The 23,555-nt window shown below is 46.1% G+C and overlaps 1 protein-coding gene across 1 annotated transcript in view; it reads right to left on the bottom strand.

The window, feature by feature from the left end:
• Positions 1-6,514, bottom strand: part of LOC146357919 (acyl-CoA (8-3)-desaturase-like) — a 34,147-nt gene extending 27,633 nt beyond the window's left edge. Inside the window, exon 1 of the mRNA XM_084814993.1 lies at positions 6,223-6,514. Coding sequence (XP_084671119.1) covers positions 6,223-6,423 — 201 coding nt within the window. The 5' untranslated portion in view covers positions 6,424-6,514. The remainder of the gene's footprint in view (positions 1-6,222) is intronic.
• Between the last annotated feature and the right edge of the window lie 17,041 nt (positions 6,515-23,555).

Genomic DNA, 23,555 nt, shown 5'->3' with positions numbered 1-23,555 from the left:
GGTGCAAGTCTTTTAACTGGTTTGCAGCCAGGAAACTGCTTTAAATTGCAGCTGATATAGCTGCTTCCAGCTCTGTTCAAAGCTTATCTGACGATGGACGAGGGGGAGAGTGGCATTTTCCTCTCAGTTTTCTTATTGGAAGGCAGAAAGGGGGGTGGTTCACAGGCAGAGCTGAAGATGGTGGTACCATAAGTTTCAACCAATCGTCACAGTGGTGGTTGTAAAACCTGGCAATTGAAATAGGAGAGAAGGGAGGTGCCTTGAGAGGGAGCTTGCAATATGTGGAATCACAATACTTTGCAAAGCAGTGGGACATTAAAAGGGGAACTGCTATTTAACATCCCATTTTTTAGATTTGCCAGGTAAAACATCATTTTTTTTAAAACGGAATTATTCCAGTTCTTTTGTTAGATGAGCAGTACTTTAGCTTTATTCAGCTTTGTTTCTGATTGTACAAGTATGTGCTATGCTTCCAGACTGAAATATATGGCTCTGTAGGTGACTTATTTAAGAGCCAGTTCACACCATCACTGGACGATGCACATTTTGCCAGGCACATTTTTGTGTCTGGAGAGTGCTATGTACATAATGAACCAGACAACGGAACCATTCATCCACAAACACAGATTGCTATTTTGCATGCCACCACTCATCTTTCTAAAAAGTCCACCGTGGTTGCATGCACGGTTGTAATATAAGTTCACGAGCACTGGTTCAGACAGCAGGCTCACTGAATGCACATGAGTATCTGAGTTCCATAAAAAGCCCAGCCACATAAATGGTAAACAAATTGGCTCTCATTTACTAGAGCTTAAGTTGCTGAGTAGGCAGAAGCTTGAACTAACAGCTGGGTTCAGATCCCATCAATAAAGTGAATTCATGTCTTGGGTTTAAATAAAAACATAGTAAGCTGCCTTATACTGAGCCAGACCACTGATCCATGTAGCTCAGCACTGTCGACACTGGCTGGCAGCAGCTCCCCAGGGTTTCAGACACGGTTCTTTCCTAGCCCTACCTGGAGATGCCAGGGGAAGAACCTGGGACCTTCTGCCACTGAGCTGTAGACCCTTCGATGCTCTGACCTGGATTCCTGCACTGAGCAGGGGGTTGGACTTGATGGTCCTATAGGCCCCTTCCAACCCTACTATTCTATGATTCTATGACCCTCCCCAAATCTGCACTCAGCCATAGCTGCAATTAATCTATGTTGTAGCTGGGTTTTGAACCCAGATCAAAATCTTCCAAGATTTTCAGCTTCAGTTCTCAAAGGTAAAATGGAAATAGTAACAACCAACCTGACAAGGTGATTGTGAGGCTATGCAGGAAGCAAACGTAACTTGAGACTTGGGGCCTAAACATTAACACACAAATTCATGGAACACAATCCCAACAACCTTTTATAAAAAAAGAGAAGAGCCATTTCAGGAGGGAGCGATTTGTAGTGGAGAACTGGCAGTGGGAGAAGAGTGTTTCTCCACTCCAGGTCAGCCCCTCAAGCTGCCTCTTTCCCAAGGAGTTACAAAGGCATGTTTGCACAGATGAACGGGCACTTGGAATCTCTTTTCGTAGGGAAAGGAGCACCTTGGAGAGGCCATCTGGAATGGAAAAGCACTGGATCGGGGGAAAGGCTAGGCATCCTCCCCCCGCCGCTTCTTGCGCTCCCCACCTGAAGTGGTCACTCTCTTAAAAAATGGCCATTGGGATTTTGTTACATGTATCTGTACGTTACCTTTAGTTAAACCCTTTGGGGCAGCCTGGGATATATACATCTGAGTTAATATCACCAGAAACAGGATTGATAAGAAATAGATTTGCCTTGTTGTGGAGTGATGGCCCTTTAATTTCTTGGGTCGCTATCTATGAAAAAAATAATAACTGGTGGCAGTAGATTCCAGGCTCAATTTCTAGCTCCCTGGTGTTTATCATTAAGAAAGCGGTTACAAAGTTTCACACTGCTTGCAAAAGGGCCAGGCCATGTATGGACAGAGCAGACATATCATATCCTCCACCTTCCTTGATCTTTTGCCGAGATGTATTGCTTATCATCATAATTCCAGGACTGCGATCCTTTGCAGTATCCCGAGAGACTCCCAACAGACCAGGACTTAACACATACAAATATGTGTCCCTTTCCCAATAAAGCTAGTCATAACAGCATCAGGAAAGCTCAGAATTTTGCCATGAGATCCCACGCTATGCAAGGTCTACATTTGCAAACTTGGTCACAAATGAAGCTTAAAAGACGGTGGGAACCTATCAAGGAATTAAAATGTTTTTACAAAGTCATTCAACCAAAAAGAATCTAAATGAATATCCCCAGCTCGGCATCCCCACAGAATACAGATACAATACAGTACCTGCATATAACTGTTGGATTATTGCTCTTCAGTCAGAGCGTGAGCCATTCCAGCCCCATTGCCACAATGGTGGCATTCATGGCAACAACAAACTTTATCTGCATAGATAACCAATGCTGAGTTAATGATGCTCCTGTATGAGTGCATGGGGTAACCCCAACATTATTATTTTCAAATCTCTCAATTATAATTAAACAATTAATTTAATAACACACTTCAACACTTCCAATCCCACCACATTTTGTTACCATTTAGTGAGTTATAGCCACACATACACCCACACGGCTATTTGCAAGAACACCTATAGTTGAAGCACTAATAGGGATGCTAGTGAAAACTAATAGTGCTACTTTATCTTACCAGGTGCAATGAAATACCTCCACTAAATAGCAGAACAATCCTATACATGCCTACTAAGTAGTTAGTCCCACTTAGTTCAATGGGAATTGCCCCCAGATCAGAGCGTATAGCATTACACCCTAAATCTGTGCAATTCTATTAGCGGAAAGGGCAGGAGCAGGAGGAACAATGTTATTATACAAGATAGAATTTATTTTTAATTATTACTGTTCATTATACCATTACTACAACAACTGTTTCTGGCATGTATCGTCAATATACACCACTATATATATATATAGGGTATATGAAGCCAAATAGGACATTACACACAGATAAACATAAAGTTACCTTCATTCTCAGGGTGGCACTTTTCACTGCACATAGAAAACTAGCCTATCAGGGAAACTAACCTTTTGCATGACATGTTAGTTTTCTATGTGCAAGCTGGGCTGGCAGCAAAGGTGGGAAAGTCGCTCACACCAGGCCGGACCCCCACTGAGGCACACCTCTGCCCAAACAAGGCAGCATAACAGAGGTTATAACCAACACACCCACCCATCAAGCTCTGTGCCCACACAAGGAAGCAAGGAGGCATGGGGAGGAGGCATCAACACTAGGCCATTCACTAAGCAAGCTCGCCTGCATGTAAAGTGGTGCATCTTTTTAACTTCAACATTTTAACTACCACATTTCATGCCACTAAGTGGTCATTGCCATGTCTTCAAAGAGGGAAGAGTAACAGCCCACGCTACCAATGCCAATGTAAAATGAAGGCTCATTGCTTTAACAGGCAAGAAAACACAACACCCAGTGATGTGACCTGCATTATTTAAGAACACTGCAGTCTTATGGATAATAAGGACACAAAACATCAACAGCTGAAATGAAATGTTTCTGTGCAATGTATGAAGAAAAATGAGAACCACCAGAACCAGCATTTATGAAGCATCTTCAACATTCTTGGGATTAATTGACAAAAAACTAATTTGTTGGCTTCAAACAACCCAATTAACGTTAGTTCTTTTCCTAAAACAAAGAAACAGAGTGGATGGTTGCTATTTACATCTCTATGTGCACAACAACGTATATTCGTCCCATGAAAGCCTGGGGTTTGCAGGGGAGCGCAAACACTTCCAGGGATCTTTGGGGGAGAGTGCATGAAAAAGTGGCATCAAATCAAAGTTTGTTAGTGCACAGATGCCCCCATTTCCCTGCACTTCAGCAGCCCTCTTGGCTTTTCTATATCCATACGATATATAGTCTTTTATATATAGTCACTGTGAACAGCACTTTTGAAAGTACCAGTGCCTGGCTTCAGGATTTTGGGATGCTTGGGCAGAGCACCCTTCATGCCCCCCCCCCCCCCAACCTGGAAGTGGTAGAACATCCACACTGAGAATTCTGCATTTGATCTGCCTGGATACTCTGTGCTAATGGCCGTACCGTTAGGGCAGTGAGCCCTCTTCTAGCTTGGCATCCTGGCAGAAGCCCAACCTCGCCTCCCTCTGCAGCTGGCCCTGCCGCACCGTTCCAGGAGGCATTCTGTAACTGACCACCCACAGTTCGACTGGCATTCTGGTTTTTTTAAAAAGCATAGTTTTAATGTGGTGTTTTAATCTGTTTACCCTTTTACTATTTTACCTTTTAGCTCCAAAATCTGTTCTAGATATGGAGCGGTATACAAATATTGTCAATAAATAAAATAAATAATAAATAAAATATAAGTGGGCAGATACCTTCCCCAAGGGGCTTAATTCAACACAGGGGAGGCAAAGGCCGCGGTGAGAAATGGAAGGGAGGAGTAAAAAAGGGAGGAATACACAATTATATCAGTTAGACATACTTAGGCTTTATTACAATTGATTATGGTTACCTGATAGAAGAAAAGGGGTTATAAAGCAGGCTTGGGGGGCATGGAACATCTGAAAGGGTATGTGCAAAGCTCAGGGAAGGGACAAGATGTCTGTCCATCTGTATTTTTATTTTATTTATTTATTTATTAAGTAGGCAAAGATGTCTTCTCCTCACTAGATAAAGCCCTGTGGGTGGGCTGAATGCTCTCCAGCAGAAGATCCAGGTAGATTCACACTGGGTTTGTGAGAGTGACTGCTCCCCACTTGCCCCAGTATTCGAAGATGCTTCCCAAAGAGCCAGCACTCTATTCCAATGGCATTTCCCTGTGTAAGATCTGAGATGCCTTAGCTGTTCTGTGCCCTTTTCTAATGGCAGTAAAGTTGCCAGAATGCAACAAGTTCCAACAACTCTGGAACACATGCAGAGGCTTTCTGCATTACAGATGCCTCCAGACCTGCAACCAAACCATGACACTTCCAGGTAAGAACCTAGTCCATTCCAGGCATCTCTAAGCTAGACTGGTGTTCAGCCGCTGATGAACCATATTCTAGCTCTGATCCAGGTCCCAGGCTTTCCCTGTTTTCCACACTTTCTGTTCTCAGATACAAAGAGGCAGGTATATAACACTTATATACTGCTAAAAATAATAAAATCTCTAAGAGCCTGGAGGCAGTAAAATCTTGAAGCAGTTAAGTGCATAGATGGATACACAGCTTCCCTATTCTTGCCCATCTCATCCTAAAATAGTTAAATATTCTACAGTGAAAAGCCTCTTTTCTGGCATTTTGGGCCCCACTTCATCAGCTGCATCTACTCCACAAAAGCTTATGCCATATTGTGCAAGCCTTTAAGGTGCCGCAAGACTCTTTGTTTTTGCAGCACCAGATTAGCGGGGCTACCCAGTCTAGGGGATATTCTTGGTATTCTGCATGTTCATATTGCTAGGAAAGGGAGCACTCCTTGATCTGAAGCAGTGCTTGCCAGAACTCGGCCCTATAGGAAAGACAGTGTTTCTGAACACGTGCAAAGCACTTTTTCTTTCACCTCTCAGCAGCTGCAGCCAACTCCGACACATCTTGGGGCCAGGAGACAGAGTGCAAGCTCAATTGGCCACCTCTCTTTTTTGGATATGAATCATTAACAGAATTCCAGTCCAGCGAGCATAAAGTGCATCCTATCCACTAGGAAGGTGCTGGGCGATTCTGACACACCCGGGTGGAACCTCGGTGTGGCTGGGCGGGACCCGTGCGGGCACAACCCTATACACGTTTAGATGCGGAGGGGGGGGGGTCCTATAAAAGTCTTAAGATTCTTACTGGGAAGCCCCGTAAGAGCCCTTGAACAGAGTTAAACTTTCTTCCGAGTAAACACATTTAGGGTACAAGCACAAGTCATTCATTCATTCAGCCGCCGGCCCTCCGCTCAGGAAGGCCGCCGGCCCTCATCCCACATCAGGTGCTGCCCTCTCCGGTACGCTGCCCTCCCCAGGCAGGCCTCTCCCCCGCGGGTCGCTCCACCGAAACAGCCCTCCAACGCAGCCATGCCTCCGCAAGAAGCTCCCCCGCCGCCATCCCCGCTCCCCCCGGGGCGCTCACAAAGGAGCCCCCCCACGGCACCCCCCCGGGCCGCAGAGGGGTCTCCTTCGTCGTCTCCTCCCCCCGCCTCTCACCGTGGCGTCCTGCCCGGCGTAGTGGCTGATCACGCGGGAGCCGCCCGGGTGCCTGTGGTGGAACTGGCTGATGTCGTAGACCCGCCTGTCGACCACCAGCCAGCGCTCCGGCGCCCGGCCCGAGCGCGGCGCGATCTCGTCCCAGGTGAAGAGCCGCCCGGGGGCTGCAGGGCCCGTCGCGGGGAGCTCCGGCGCCGCCATCCCCGGCAGCAGCGGCGGCGGCGATGATCAGGCGCCACGGCGCCCGGCCCGCGGAGGCGCTGCCCGCTTCGCGCCGCCGCCCACCGGGGCCGAGCGCCCCGCCCGCCCGCGGCCACGCCCCCGGCTGCCCCTCGCCGGCCCGGCCCACCGGCGGGGGGTCTCCGGGGCGGAGGGGAAACCCCGCCCCGCCCCGCCCCGCCCGCGCACCGGGCGCCGCTTCTCCCCCGAGCGCGGCCCCGCTGGCGTGGCTCGCGGCGGTGTCTGGCGAGCGCGGGCCTTCGCCCGGGGAAGCCGGCCGCGTGCGTCTCGCAGCGAGCGCGGGGCCCTTCCCGGCCGAAAGCGTGAGCGAAGGCCGCTTTGGGGGAAAGGGCGCCTCCCGCCGGAACGGCCGGCCGGGCTGCCCCTCGGTGGCGAGGCGGCTCCCTGAGAGCCGCCCGCGTACCGAGCATTGACGGGGGAGCCCAAACCCCGTAATGCTCCGCGTGGGGCTCCGAGTTGCGCATTTCGGGGCTTCCCCACGAGGCTCTTGTTGCGCAGTCCACCTGCCCCGCGCGGGGGCTTTTCTCGGGAATCCAGACTGTGCCGGCCCATGTTTCCCTACCACCGCTTCCGTCTTTTTCTATGCGGGAAAAAAAAAACCCATTAAGGAAGAAGCGATGGAATAGCCGCGCAAGGCATTTTGAGAGTTGGTGCTAGGAGCTCTCTGTGTGGAAGCGCCCTTTCTACCCAATCGGAGCCGAAGGGGACTCGCCTTGACCAGAAAAGTCCCATCATGTTTTGAAATAATTCCGGGGGGTGTGGGCAGCATCACTGAAAAGATGCTGAACAGGCAGTGCAGAAGCTGTAAACCCTGCATGGAAAAAAAAAATACTGTTTTTTAGATTTTACTTATTTTTAAAAAATCCAAAGAGGCTGAGGTTTGGTCTGTCTTCTGCAAATTACTTTCTTCAGGTAGACCGCTATCGGACACTGATCAGTGATCAATCATATCTCTGTGATTTACATTCCTGATGTAAAACAATACTTCATCTGTCAGGGTACAGATGGTTCTTTCTTGAGGGATTAAGCTAGGTACTTTATTTTGGTGGAAACCTATGGCCCTAATAACGGTATTCACCATAATGGCCATTGATAATGAGTAACTTTCCCTGAAAATACTTTTTAATCGTGTGTTTTTAAAAATAGACAAAATATGTAATACTCAAATGTGAGTAAAGGACAGCAAAACAACTTGACAAATGCAACATATTTATGTGAAATACAAGTCAGAGCTGGAAATGAAAGAGAATGTGATTCCATGGCAATACTTCTTATTAAGCTAGTATTCATAGATCAACAAAACCAGCATAGTTGAAGCTCAAAGTTTTCACAAAAAATTTTTTCACTAACCATGAAAGGCATTGTCGGCAATGGGATGTATCTATCCAATGCTGTTGTCAGCAGAAGCAAGAGGGTGGTAGTCCGTTCCCCCCCCCCCCACCATCCCTTTTCATCCCGCAGTCTCCCATGTAGCCTCCAAATCTGCTCCGGAGGGCTGGGGAACCCTGACAAAATTATTCTAGAAGGTTTAGCATGTATATCTGATGACTTGAGGAACACATTTTGTGATATAGCAGATGTGTTTAGAAGGCTTCCGTTACAAGGCCATCAAAGCAAAAGGATCGATGTTGTGTTTCATGTAAACTGGACTCTTGTCAATAAAGAATGCAGAATGAACTGTTAGAAGTGATAATCCACAGTACAAGAACATTGTAGAAGGCCACAAGATAAAGCAGAGGTCAAGATTTTCATCAGGATCATCCAGTGAAACAAAGCATGTAACTTTTCTGTCTGGAAAATAGAAATAAGTTTTGGAACTTCCTTCCCAAGGAGGTTAGGTTAGCTTCGTCATTGACCTTTAGATGGCTGGTGAAAAGTATACTGTTCCTTTGAGGTTTTAATGCTTAATGCTCCTTTTTGATTTTAGACAGTTCCTTTTTTATTGTGTTATATGTTATTTTATCAGTTTGGCTTGGTTTGGAATTGTTGCATTTTATTGTTTTTAATGGTTTAATTGTAAATTTCCTTGAACACTCATTGAGTGGGGGGTGATTCAGAAATACATGAAGTACATAAATGCCTTTGCACTGTAGATAATATTATGCCAGGGCTCCCCACTGCCCTCACCACTAAGAATTTCCAGCTCTGATCGGAGATAAGAGGAGGTTTCCTTTTACAAAGCAGCAAATTGAGCTTCCCACTTCAGTGTAAGGAAAAAAACAAGTTAGATGGCTGCTGCTGGTGCTGCTCACAAAAAATAGTCTCTGCTCATCCTCATCAATGATCAAGGAGGGAAGGCAGTGATGAGAACACATGGCTAATATGTAGCCAGCCACCTGTGTGTGATTTGCTGGGGGCGTCCTTCGTTCTGCCCATTTCCCCACTGAATTCTTTGGTCCTCTGTGGCTGGTGAGAGGAGACATGGGATGTGCCCATATATGCATCCAGAAGATTTGATGACCTGCCTGGTATGCCAAAGGATGAGGACTAGACCAAGTGGGGGAGGATAAGAGAGCAAGCACAGCTCTGCTCCTTTTGCCTGTGTGCAACTTTACTCTGGAAGATAAAATGGAAGTGGGAGCAGTCACTTACTCAGTAGGAGGGATGTCAGAGAATTCCGCCATGGATCTCGGTGAGGCCGAATGCCAGTGCATTCGGCCCCCCGAACTCTGAGGTGGAACGGCCTGCCACACACACACCCCCGCGGATCCCCCCCGGGATGAGACTTACCTGGGGCAGATGTTCCGGATGGCAGCGGCTCCAGCGGCAGCTTCGGCAGAGGCGGAGGCGGCAGCTGGTCTTCCGACCGGCTGCCACCGCTGCCACCACCACCATTTGTAGTCTTCTCCCCCCCCCCCATCCGTGATAGGCTACATAAAGACTTACATAGCCTATCACGTCTGGGTAAAAAAAAAAAAGTGTACACAAATGGCAGCGGGCTGGCGGCTACGGCCGCCACCATTTGTGTTCCTACGTAAATATTTACGTAGACTAAGACGGTGAAAATACAGGAGAACGCAAATAGCGTCTGCTACGCTATTTGCATTCCCCCTTAGTTTCACTGTCTTAGTCTACGTAAATATTTACGTAGACTAAGACAACCAAAAATAGGGAACGCAAATGGTGGCAGCCATAGCCGCCGCCATTTGCGTACACGTTTTTTTTTAACCCAGACGTGATAAGTCTTTACGTAGCCTATCACGGCTGAATACACGGACGCAAACGGCGGCAGCTACAGCCGCCACCATTTGCGTCCCTGCTAGCCAGTGGCCGGATGTCCAGCTGCTGGTGGAGCCGGCCGGCGGCTCCGCGGAATGCCCGCATAGCGGAGCCAGCTGGCCAGGATTCTGGGGGGAGGCGCAGAGCGCCTCCCCCCCAGCAAGGATTCCGGGGGGAGGGACGGAGCACCTCCCCACCCCAGCGGAACCCGGTGGAGCCAGGTAAGGGGAGTTTCATACATCCCTACTCAGTAGAGCACAGAGCAGGAAAACGAAAGACAAAAGTTGGTTCTTTCAGTCTCTCTGGGAATTTGGCAGGGACACAAGCGGAATTCTGCCCCCTTACCCTAAATAATGTCTCTGCCGTGCCAGGGCAGACATTCTTACAGGGTTACCTTCCTTTTGAAGGTGAAAAACTGCTGTGTTTCTTTTTACTTCTGTTCTCTATTTAACAAGGAGTCTGCATGTTTCACTCAAAGCTGGAGACAGATCCAAGATGGATTTTATAGTCTCAAAATGGGGAATCAGCTGTTTCATATACTTCTTTGTCCCAGCATCCCTATATATAACCCAAAACCTGCATAGCACTAGGAGAGCCTAATCCAACCAAGGGCTAATCTACACAAAGGGTTTTTACTGACATTGTAATGCCTGGCTCACTGGTGTGTCGCCACGACGCACGCCCCAAACCATCTGCCCCATGCTATTCCTTTCTCAATATTCTGTTGCTTCCCAAACTATTTTTTATGATAGTTTTACTGGTATGGAGTGGCTTTAAAGCTTACCCACCCCCTGTCTTTCTCCTCCTCCTTTTTTCCCATGCTCTTTCCTCACTCTGATTTTAATGGGATTTGTGCGCCCCACACATACCATCTTCCTTTCTCCCTTGCTCTTGTGTGGCAGTGCCCAGCAAGACGGGCTCCTTGCCACTGCTATCACTGGGGAAAGAGCAAAGAACAAAAAGGAGATATTGGGGGAGGGGGGACAGTGGCAAGGGGCTATTTTGCTGGATGCTGCCATGTAAAAGTGAGTGAGAAAGGAAAAGGGCATTGGAAGTGAATGGGGAGGGGGGTCCCCCCCACCAGCTAACACGTTGAGGGCATGAGCATAGAAGGAGGTAGTTCAAAGGCAGTGCCTCCCCCCCCCATGCCCCTCCTCTTCCTCCATGATGTGTGTGTGGCTACTTTTGACTACTGTTGCTGCACACCATCGAAGGTGCACATTCTGCCAGCTGAGTCAAAGAAAGAAAAAGAAACCAGAGACAGCAGCTCATCCCTTCCACTTCTGACACCATCCAAGCTCTACAAAGCAGGGTGGCAGCGGCACAAACTTGCATCAAAGTGACACAACTATGAAATGTTTTTTTTTTAAAAAAAATTATGCTCACATGACACTTCAGTCCCCTACTTCTCTCACAATTAGAACACTTCGCAATTTGTGTAGTACTCGATCACATTATAAACACTGTGGATATAGCACAATATTCATTAGTGTGTGCCTCAATGAAAATAATTGGTTTGAAGAACTACTGCCACAGCATTGACTCATACATGGAAGGAACTGTAGTGTAGATCTCCTCCAAGTGTGCCATCTCTCCCTCACTCCATTTAAAACTGTCACCAGTGCAGAGGTCACTGTTTTAAAACCAAGCCAGCTCTCCCCTGCACATACACCTTTAATTTAACATCCAACCTGGTGAAAAGTTCTGGAGAACTCGAAAGCTTGCTCCATATGTTGTTGGTTGGTGAGCCCTGTAATAAAGGCATTGCGCTACTGTGGAATTTGGAATTTTTCTCAGGGCTCCTTTGCTTTTGTGTCCTTTTTGAGGAAAGGGTACCGAAGATATGGTGGCATGTTTTTGTTTTTAAAATCTGTTTAGTTACAGATATACAGACTGAGCATGTGGGAGTAGACAAGCACCTAGTGAAGGTTTTAAAGCAGCATCAATTTTTCACAACCACTAATATACTCTTGGAGTCCACCAAGGCTAAATCTTGCCAGTCAGCTGCAAACATTCAGACCCTTTCTCTTTTCCTGGGAATATTCCAACTGCCAATCCATTTCTCTCCAGCAACCAAGCATGTGGGTATGCTCAATAACTAGCAGCCACCAGCCATCACTGCTCATTCAAGTAACCATCTTCCAGCCATCAATGCCCACTGAGGAAACAAAGCTACATTAAAGGTTAGAGGAAGTATTATTTACTTTGCATGTACAGAATAATATGAAGAAAAGGTTACCTTTGGATGACATAATAGAGGGGCAAAGAGAGAGGCATGGACAAGGAAAAGTAAAACAGCCACTCTAAGGAATGGGTGGATGCAGCTTAGATGTTCTCTGTTAGTGGTTGGGGGAGTAGTAAAGTAGAAAGAGACAGTGTTTGAGCTGGTGGCTGGAATGGGAAAGTGCAGGCCTCTCTTTATTGCTAGGCAACCTAAGGCAGTTTGCTACTTAGTAAGAAGGGTCCAAATGGCTGGATGAAGAAAAAAAACATGCAGGCATCAAATCAGTTGCTCTGAAATTCTATGGAGGATTACCATTTGCAAACAAAAGTCGTTTTAAAATGTTGATGGCCTGCACGGAGGATATATCATTTAAATCATTTAATGACATGATTTATTAGCCAACACCAGACTTTATATAATGGCACATCCTTTCTTGCTTAAAACACACAATATTGGCAAAGACCCCACCTAAACAAGAATAAGGTCGTTGTTACAAAAGCTACATAAGAAGAGGAAAAGCAGCTGCTACTCACTAGCACCTCACATCCTGCTGTGGGGAGTCATCTGTATCTATAGCACGTTCATCTCTGGTGAGAGGTAAGTAACAGAAGAATACCAGAACAGGCCATTCAATAAACTCTGCTATTGCAGAAAAATTTTTGGGTCCCTGTTTGCCTGATTGATCTACCTCATCCTCTTGCTCTCATTCTCTCAGTTTTCATGTTAATACCCTCATTGATATGACAAATTATACCAACTAGCACTTGGTATATTTTCCCAGTGAATGGGTGTTATAGAGCACGTACATTTAACATTTTGATACTGTAATAGACCCCAGGTTCCTAGAAATATCATTAGAGCTAAACAATGGGACAAGATGAACACAAATTAATAAATAAAGGAAAGGGTAGGTACAGAATTCACTTAATAAAGGAGGTGAAGTCAATACAGACAGCAACGATGCCGGAACAAACAAGTGCTTCCAGCTTTTAAATAAATGCAGTTTCAACCAACAGTAACACTTATACCATAGTGAGCCTGTTATGGTTCTGTCTGTCCTTTCCCACACCTTCGGAAGTGTCCCTTCGGAAAACACAACCCCCTAAAAGTCACCTCTTCGGCTTCAGTCAGCCCTCACACACAGCACAGATCTCTGGTGCTTTCAGGAACAGACACTTCTTCTCTAAACAGTAACTGCTTTTCTCTACCATTCCAATGTTTTACTCTCACTCTCTGGTGCTTTTTCTCGACCTCTTTCACTGCTTCCTTCTTTGTCTCATTAATTCTTTCGCTTCCCTCTCTTTCAGCCACTCCAGCTCCTCCTTCTCTCCCCCTCCCTCCACATCAACTGCCAACCTTTTTTCCCCACAGTTGCCTGGGAAACCTGCTCCCCCCACATCTATCTGATCATTTGAGCTCCTTCTTCAGTGTTGTTGTTCAGTCGTTCAGTCGTGTCCGACTCTTCGTGACCCCATCGCATTAGGTGGCCAAAATATTTGAGCTTCTGTTTCAGTATCTGTCCTTCCAATGAGCACTCAGGGTTGATTTCCTTTAGGATGGACTGATTTGACCTCCTTGCAGTCCAGGGGACTCGTAAGAGTCTTCTCCAGCACCACAGTTTGAAAGCATCGATTCTTCGGTGCTCAGTCTTCCTTATAGTCCAGCTCTCACAGCCATACGTTGCTACTGGGAAAACCATAGCTTTGATTAGACGGACCTTTGTCGGCAAGGTGATGTCTCTGCTTCTGACTATGCTGTCTAGGTTGGCCATAGCTTTCCTCCCAAGGAGCAAACATCTTTTAATTTCATGGCTACAGTCACCGTCTGCAGTGATCTTGGAGCCCAAGAAAGTAAAATCTGTCATGGCTTCCATTTCTTCCCCTTCTATATGCCAGGAAGTGTTGGGGCCAGATGCCATGATCTTAGTTTTTTTAATGTTGAGTTTCAAACCAGCTTTTGCACTCTCCACTTTCACCCTCAACAAGAGGCTCTTGAGATCCTCTTCGCTTTCTGCCATTAGGGTGGTATCATCTGCATATCTGAGGTTGTTGAGAATTCTTCCGGGAATCTTAATTCTGACCTGTGATTCATCCAACCCGGCGTTTCTCATGATGTACTCTGCATATAAGTTAAATAAGCAGGGTGACAATATGCAGCCTTGTCGTGCTCCTTTCCCAATTTTGAACCACTCGGTTGTTCCATGTCTGGTTCTTACTGTTGCTTCTTGACCCTCGTACAGGTTTCTCAGGAGACAGGTAAGGTGGTCTGGTACTTCTGGTTAAAACCAGCATGAGCATCCTGACTATCTGGCAAGGCATGTGAACTACCCTCAGAAAGGCTAGGCTGCTGCCACCACCACCACCACCACCATCATCTCCAGGCTGGGTTCAGGTTACTTGAAGGACCACCTCCACCCATATACCAATACCTGCCTGTATTCTGAGATCAACATTGGAGACCCTTTTTGTGTGCCCACCTCTCAAAGCAATTAAGCTCGCAGGCACAAGTGACATGGTTTATCAGCCCAGCTAGGCCTCTGAGGTTGAATCCACATTTCTTTCCCATGTACGTATTGTCTCTTTCGAAATGGTTGCACTCAAATTATTAACATTAAAAGCTCTGAAACTTCTTCCTGTTTTCAATGAAGAGAGGAAGCGGACAGAAAGACAGATGGTCAGAGCTCTGCTTCTTTGGAATGCTGGAAGCTGATCTATGAAACACATCTTCTGTCACAGATGCATCTGAACTGATGTTCTCTGCAACATGCAACAAGTCACTAACATTAGCTCCATTACATTTTTAACTCCATACTCTCTTTCATATATCTCCCAGTCAAGGAAAAAAACAACCCCAAAGCTACATATGCAACTGTTACATTTTGAGATGGTTTTCTGACATAAGACAACAGCTTGTACACTTACTACTTTTTTTTTTTTACACTGAATAGCTAGCTACCTCTTTCCCTGTCACTTAGGTTAAAAAAAGAGAGTGCCTTGTTTAAAATCTATCCCTATGTATTTTGGGCAAAAAGTGTGTAGACTGGAGTCAGACAGAAGTTTTTTCAGACTGGTGGGATAAAGGTACTATTATCCATGATGTGAAGATGCATTCCACTACAATCTCTGATAAGCAGAATTTGCAAGTTTTTGTTGTGCTTCATAAACCTGCAAAAACTGTTTGACCAGAGACAATTGTGGAGCAAAAGAAATGGGTGTGTACAGATGATGATGGCAAAGATGACTCTTAAAAATGCAGGTCTGCTTAATCCCATATAAAGGGATGGGCAGCTGATTCAGGGAACAAAAAGAGCTTGTGGATGGGTGTGTTAATCACCACTTAACACTCCCCAGGGGTTCCCCTCACCAGAGGGAGAGGACAGGACACATGCATTTGTTAAAGTAACATGTAGTTCCACTCCTTGTGATAGGTTCCATGGGGTTTTCTTGGCAAGAATACTGGAGTGGGTTGCCATTTCCTTCTCCAGTGGAGAATCAGAGGTCGGAATTAAGATTGCCGGGAAAATTATCAACAACCTCCGATATGCAGACGATACCATCCTAATGGCAGAAAGTGAAGAGGATCTCAAGAGCCTCTTGTTGAGGGTGAAAGAGGAGAGTGCAAAAGCTGGTTGGAAACTCAACATTAAAAAAACGAAGATCATGGCATCTGGCCCCATCACTTCCTGGCATATAGAAGGGGAAGAAATGGAAGCAGTGACAAATTTTACTTTCTTGGGCTCCAAGATCACCGCAGACAGTGACTGTAGCCATGAAATTAAAAGACACTTGCTCCTTGGGAGGAAAGCTATGGCAAACCTAGACAGCATGGTAAGAAGCAGAGACATCACCTTGCCGACAAAGGTCCGTCTAATCAAAGCTATGGTTTTCCCAGTAGTAATGTATGGCTGTGAGAGCTGGATTATAACGAAAGCTGAGTGCCGAAGAATTGATGCTTTCGAACTGTGGTGCTGGAGAAGACTCTTACGAGTCCCCTGGACTGCAAGGAGGTCAAATCAGTCCATCCTAAAGGAAATCAACCCTGACTGCTCATTGGAAGGACAGATAATGAAGCTGAAGCTCCAATATTTTGGCCACCTAATGCGAAGAGAAAACTCCCTGGAAAAGACCCTGATGCTGGGAAAGACTGAAGGCAAAAGGAGAAGGGGACGGCAGAGGATGAGATGGCTAGATAGCATCACGGATGCAATGAATATGAACTTGAGCACGCTCCGGGAGAGAGCGGAGGACAGGAAGGCCTGGCGTGCTATGGTCCATGGGGTCACGAAGAGTCGGACACGACTGAATGACTGAACAACAACAAAAGTTCCACTCCATAGAAAGGACTGTCTTCCAAATAACATTTCCCATAAATCTAGCCCTGGAAATTCATCTACACATGCAAAATAATGTCTCTTTAATTAGGCCTTTTACATTGCTTTTATTGTTGTTTTAATGTTTTTATTGTTGTTTTTTATGTCTTTATGTATTTATTCTCTGATTTGTTGTGCACTGCTTTGCTGATGCTTGTAGAAAGGCAGTATGGAAATACACACTGGTTGCTAGAATGGAGCAACCATCTGAATATGATGTACCATGGCCATATATGAAAGGGTTACTCAGTATTAGAGATTACAGTGGTATCTGTCTCAAATCAGTCAATCCATGTACACACACTACTTCAGCCTTCTCAAACTTAGTGTCCTCCAGATTTTTGGGAGTACTGCAAGTCCATCTGAGCCTACTGTCCCTTGTTTGATTAAATAGCTGGCAAGCGACCTTGCATCACATCCACATGCTGGATTTAGAATATTTTTCACAGATGACACCAAAAGCACAACTGAGCTTCCCACATGCTATTTGTGTGAATATCTGGATGTTGTTAATGTGATCAGAACTATTTTTAATCAAATTTCCATACTAGCCAGTACAGATTTTTAAAGTGCTGCATGTTAAATGTCATGTTTCTACATTCTCCACTCTAAATACAAACCAGATTATCGAGACTTCTCTCCCTGGGAATTGTAGTTTTGTTTGAAGATTAAGTGTTCTCCACAAGATGATTCTCATCACACTCATAAAACTGTATCTAGTGTCAGTTACTCCATTGTTGCTCTCTTGCCCAAGGTCACTTCCAGAAGGAGCACTACCAACAAAAGGCAGTGTGCAACCCTTTTTTTTCCTTTAACAAATTTTTTGCAGTAGGAAAAAAGGTGGAAGAAGTGGTGGGAAAACAGAGGAGGGCTATGAGTTAAAGACAACATCATCTGGAAATAAAAAAAAACCCACTCTGTGAATGAATCAGGGTGATAGTGCCAGAAAAGCCTTGTCTGGAAGCACCCCTAATATTTTGCCCTTGATTGTAGCTAAAGCTGTGTGCAAATGGCCTTCTTGAAATTCTCCACCACCTTACAGATAACTTTGGGAGACAATTTCACCAAATTTCTCCAAGGGAGAGGAGAAATTCTCCAGTTTCTCCTAGTAGGGTTCCCCATTGGCAGCACAGCTTCTTCTTCTTTTGGTAAGGGTTTCGTGCTGCAACAGCATCAACTGTCTTGGCAGGCCAGCCCCCGGTTTTCATCCACGGCAATGCAGGTGGGGGCAGTGTTGTGTCTAGCTCCAGGGATGAGATGGAGTTAGTGCTCTGCCAAAATCTGTCAGCCAATTTTCTGAAAGTTTTCTCCCCCGCCATGAAAGAGGCTTCCATTGTTCTGCCTCTTTCAGGATGTTTTATGGGGTGTTTTTGTGGTGTTTGGGGGCTTACCTAATCACAGCTAGCTTCCTGGGCTGCCTGCATGTCCTGATCTGAAAAAAGCCCCATGGGAGGAATTACCTCATGGTGCCTTAAACTGGGTTGTAGTTGAAGTGTAAGAAGCCAAGGAGGCTACAGGTGGCCAGAGAGATGATTGCACAATGAGAAACAGGATGCTTGTGCCCCCTTCTCGGCCACCTCCTAAGTAAGGTAAGCCCAAGAAACCCAACCCCAACCCATGAGGATTCCTCCAAAATTTCTGCAGCATTGAATTTCTTTTCAAAAGCGATTTCTCTTCTGTCAGATTGAATGAGGATGGTCAGAAAAAATGTGGGAGAAATTTTTGGTGCAGCACTAATTGTGGCATGTGGAAACACGGCCCCATCCATCTGCCGGAGACGGAGGAGCGGCCCGGTGCTTGTTGCATTCTTTCCTGTCTGGAGGATATGCAGCTGCAGCTGACAGTTGCCCTGGCTGGGACTGCGGAGAACCATCACAAGGTGCTCTGGCCTCATCCACCGGCCACAGGATATTCCGTGGAAGAACGTCATGGCACGGGGGAGACAGACCTGGCCCCACTCATCAGCCAGAGAACAAGCACCTGCGGGGAGCTTGCGTCAACCTTCCTTGCCAGAAAGAGTGCAGAAGGCCTTTGTAACACACTTGTTTTTGTTCCTCCTTCCTTTCAATCCCCTTTCTTTTCGTGTAGCGTCTTTTAGATTGTAAGCCTGAGGGCGACACAATGGAGAAGTTTACATTTGGAGCAAGGGTGGGGAACCTTTTCCAGCCCGATGGCCAAATTGCAAAATGGGAAAGGTTTCAGGGACCAAGGGCAAAGTGGGCAGGGCCAGTTTGTGATGATTGCTGTATTACGCCTCCTCAGAGAAGTGAGCAAGCAGCACTTTCAAACAGCATCCCAAATACCAAGCCTCTGCATGTCTACTCACAAATAAGGACGTCTCCTGCCTGCAAAATGCACAAGTTAGGTCTGTGCAGCAGCTCTCCTGCCTGCAAAATGAACACCTCAAAATCTTGGGCTAGATTCTTTGCAGGGGATTTAAAGGTCAATTGCTTTTTAATACCTTCTTATCTCTGACCAGTGATTGGTGATAACAGCAAAAGAAGCTTGCTACTGGATGGGGTACCCTTGGGGGCTACATCTGGCCCATGGGCAGCGGTTCCCCATCCCTGGTTTAGCGCATACTAAGATTGTATTTTATCTGTTATGTATTATGGCCCTTTCCACTTATTGCTCTTTCTTTATTTCCTGCCTTCCATTGCAGGGCCAGTATATTGCAATGGGTTAAGTGCACCTGGACTGGGTCCAAGGTTTTCTGGATTCATGTCTGTGCTCAACTATGACCATCCTGCTACCATCTTGTGCAGCTACATTCACTTATGTTCCATTGAGGTCAATCTTTCCTAACAATTAGAGCTGACATGAATATTCACAAATATTCAAAATTCTGATGTGAGTGAGGTTGAGTGACTAATAGCCATCATACAGCCATTTTTACCAGGGGCTCTCCAATTGCTGTGCTTTGGGGGAGAGCAAGGATGGAACCACGAGATGGCCATTCTTCCAATGCCACCAGACTTCACTATAGGAAAAAAAAAGTCTTAAACTGGTTTTCAGTAATCACAACTACCTTGCCCCTGCACCTATCTTTTTGAAAATTCAAGTTTCTTGTCTGGAGACATCTCTATGGTGTATGCCATTTTCATACAAACTGCTCCAAAAAACACAAGTGGGAAGGAAGGGAATGCAAATCCCCCCCCCAACTTGAGGACTCCCATTCCACCTAACTCACTGCACCTCCCTACTATATATTCCCTCTAGCATCAGAGGCAGTATGCCTCTGAATACCAATTGCTGGGAAACATAAGCTGAAGGGTGCTGTTGCATTCATGTCCTTCTTGTGGGCTTTCCGTGGACATCTGGTTGGCCACTGTGGGAACAGAAGCCTGGACTAGATAGACCTTCAGTCTGATCCAGCAGGGCTTCTCTTATGTTCATCTTATACAGACAAATCCCTATTCATACGGAAAAAGTTCATATTATATAGAATATCTCTGTGTTGTAAACAATAAACTGCTCAGTATTTGGCTTCCTCCATTTTTTATCTTTTTGTTTTGTCACTGGATCTTTCATTATTTTTCTCTGTCTCTATTTGTAATTCTCAGTTTATTTCTCACACACACAACCCTCTAACTCTGTATCCCTCTCCTTCTCCATAATACACAGAGTCTTTTATTTAATTAAAGCTATTCCGGTCCATACTCATTTCCCAAGCTGCAGCTACAATGTGTACCCTTTTGCCTAATTGGCCACCAAAACCATGCTCATAACTAAATAAGGTGAATTCATTCCCCCCTTTTGTTATTTCTTTCTGTGACTGAGGATGAGTGCCAAGCTGAAGGCTTTGACATTGGAGAGAGGGACAAATACTTCCCAAATGTGCCAGAAGCCTCGACTGTATAATGGCTCTGATAATACTATCCCTCTGTAAGACTGCCAGAAAACGTGACACTCTCCAACTTTGTCTGATGAAATCGACTTTATGGACCCAAATAATCCTTTTTTTCCAAATAGTACCAGCAAGACAGAACTGTGAATAGAATCATAGAATTATAGAATAGTAGGGTTGGAAGGGGCCTACAAGGCCATCGAGGCCAAACCCCTGCTCAATGCAGGAATCCAAGTCAGAGCATCCCTGACAGATGGCTGTCCAGCCTCATCTTGAACGCCTCCAGTGTGGGAGAGCCCACCACCTCCCTAGGGAATTGGTTCCATTGTCGTATTGCTCTAACAGTCAGGAAGTTTTTCCTGATGTTCAGCTGGAATCTGGCTTCCTGTCACTTGAGCCCATTATTCCGTGTCCTGCACTCTGGGATGATCAAGAAGAGATCCTGGCCTTCTTCTCTGTGACAACCTTTCAAGTACTTGAAGAGTGCTATCATATCTCCCCTCAGTCTTCTCTTCTCAAGGCCCAGTTTAATGTTTAATGCCCAGTTCTTTCAGTCTCTCTTCACAGGGCTTTGTTTCCAGTCCTCTGATCATCTTTGTTGCCCTCCCCTGAACCCTCTCCAGTTTGTCTGCATCCTTCTTAAAGTGTGGTGCCCAGAACTGGACACAGTACTCCAGATGAGGCCTAACCAGTGCTGAGTAGAGGGGAACTAGTACTTCCTGGGATTTGGAATCTATTAATGCAGCCCAAAAGAGCATTGGCCTTTTCTGCAGCCACATCACATTGTTGGCTCATATTCAGCTTGTGATCGACAACAATTCCAAGATCTTTCTCGCTCGTAGTGTTATTGAGCCATGTATCCCCCATCTTGTAACTGTGCATTTGGTTTCTTTTTCCTAGGTGCAGAACTTGGCATTTATCCCTATTAAATGTCATTCTTTTGTTTTCTGCCCAGCGCTCCAGTCTATCCAGATCACTCTGAATTTTGTTTCTGTCTTCCAAAGTATTAGCTATCCCGCCCAATTTGGTGTCATCTGCAAATTTGATCAGCATTCCCTGCACCTCCTTCTCCAAGTCACTAATAAAAATGTTGAAGAGCACTGGGCCCAGGACTGAGCCCTGCGGTACCCCGCTCGTTACCTCTCCCCAGTTTGAGAAGGTCCCATTGATAAGCACTCTTTGAGTCCGATTCTGTAGCCAACTGTGGATCCACCGGATCGTTGTTTCATCTAGCCCACTTCGAGCTAGTTTGCTCATCAGGATATCATGGGGCACTTTGTCGAAAGCTTTGCTGAAGTCGAGGTACATGATGTCTACAGCATTCCCACGGTCTACAAGGGAGGTTACTTGATCACAAAATGAGATCAGATTTGTCTGGCAGGACTTGTTCTTGACAAATCCATGTTGGCTTCAAGTAATCACAGCATTGTTTTCAAGGTGCTTCCAGATGGACTGCTTTATCATCTGCTCCAGAATTTTCCCTGGGATTGATGTCAGACTGACTGGTCTGTAGTTCCCAGGTTCAGAATACTACTGCCATGTTTCAGAAAATGCTTATGGGAAAGACCTGTTAATCTAGAATCAATTATCTTCTCCTGGCATTTGAACCCTACACCTTCAGCTTTAATAACACCACATTGCGTGAAAAGATGTTGTTTGGGATGCACTGAGGTGCTACATATAATTATATTCACTTCTATTTGTTACATTTATATCCTGTCTTTTCTTTTATGGAGCACAAGGCTTTGTATAGGACCCCCCTACTCACCATTTTATCCTCACAACCACCTTGTGAGGTAGGTTGTTGTCGTCATTGTGCCTTTTCCTTCTCTCTTGTACCAGCAGTGTTAAAGGGAATGGGACCTAAGCTGGTTTAAGGCTAGGTCTTTAAAGGGGCCAGACATGTTCTTTTTATTGTTTGCAGTTCAGACAGATGTTGAAGCTGGACTTTTTTTTTTAAAGCTGTGCATGTGAACCAAATGCCCAAGAGACTAAGATGGGACTATAATAAATCTCAGGGAGAAGACCATCTCTCTACTTACATGCTTGTTCACTCCCCTACATGCCCTCCTTAAAATAGCCCAACGTACTGGGCCAATTTTCAAGCATTATAACCTCCACGTGCGACAGCCTAGAACAGCATTAGCTTTTTTAACTACAACATCAGAATGCTGGTTCATGTTTAGCTTGTGGTCAACTAAAGCCCCTAGATCCTTTCCACACATACTACTTATCATGGAGCTCTGCCTTCAAAGAGACAAGCAGGATTTGAGTAGCCCTTCATGTCACCTCTCCCTGAAGAAGAGGTTCATGAGGTTCTGTTCTTCAGGATAGGGTCTTCAAGACCCAAGTCAAAAGAGCAACAAAATTTCTTCTTCTTAATTCAGGGGGTGCTCCTAGACAAGGCTTTTATAGCACCATCACACTGCCCCGTTCTCAATTTTGCAGGGATCCAGAATAGCATCTGGGTACATCTGAGCAAAGAGTTATAAAGTAGCATTTAGTTGACTGAGCTTCCATACTGCATTAGAGCCAATAGTTTTTGAAAACACAGATAGAGATGGCGGAGAATTCCGCCACAGACTCCAGTGAGGCTGGATCCTTTGGAACCTGGTCCCCTGGAGTCTGTGGTGGAATGGCCTCCCTCCCCGCCGCCACCCCACGGAATCCCCCCAGGACGGACCTACCTGGTGGCAGATGCAGCAGTGGCAGTGGCTCCGGCAGCGGCTCCGGCCACTGCCGCGCTGCTGCGGCCGCAAATGGTGGCTGTCGTAGCGGCCGCCATTTGTGTCCCTATGCTAGCCCGTGATAGGCTACGTTTATATTTATAAAGCAGGGCTAAAGCAGGGATGCAAATGGCATATATGTAGGCTATCACAGCTAAAGCAGGGACGTCCCCTATGCAGGACACCATTTGCATCCGCAACAGCCCAGCAGCGGGTGGAGGCCCTGCTGCGGGTTGGCCCGGCTGGTGGCTCCGCGGACTGGCTGCAGAGTGGAGTTGGCTGGGCAGGATTCCGGGGGGGGGGAGGAACGGATCGCCTCCACCCCCTGTCGAGGATTCCAGGGGGAGGAATGGATAGCCCCCCCACACCTGTGGACCCCAGGGGAGCCAGGTAAGTGGTGTTTCATACAGCCCTAAACAGAGTCCTTGCCTCCAGGCAAATCACTATTGGACCTTTAGATTTCTCTGGAGCACAGGAGTTCAGATTTCTTGCAAGAGAAGTAATACAGAACCAATATGTCAATACAGTGTAGAGCACACAGGTTATACGCAAAGGGTCCCAGGGGGAAATCCACCCTGAGAAAAAGTACAGGCACAGTTCAGATGTCTTGCAAACAGGGCTGGTCCAAGACATTTTGCTCCCTGAAGCAAAAGAGAAGATAGTGGTACTCCCCTCCCCCATTCCATGTACAGAAGCTTACTGGACTGG

Source organism: Heloderma suspectum, chromosome 1 (assembly GCF_057233095.1).
Source record: "Heloderma suspectum isolate Gila_16-S chromosome 1, 16-S_ref, whole genome shotgun sequence".
Classification (NCBI taxonomy): Eukaryota; Metazoa; Chordata; class Lepidosauria; order Squamata; family Helodermatidae; genus Heloderma; species Heloderma suspectum.
The sequence above is the reverse complement of the archived record's forward strand: the minus strand, read 5'-3'. Positions and strand labels throughout refer to the sequence as shown.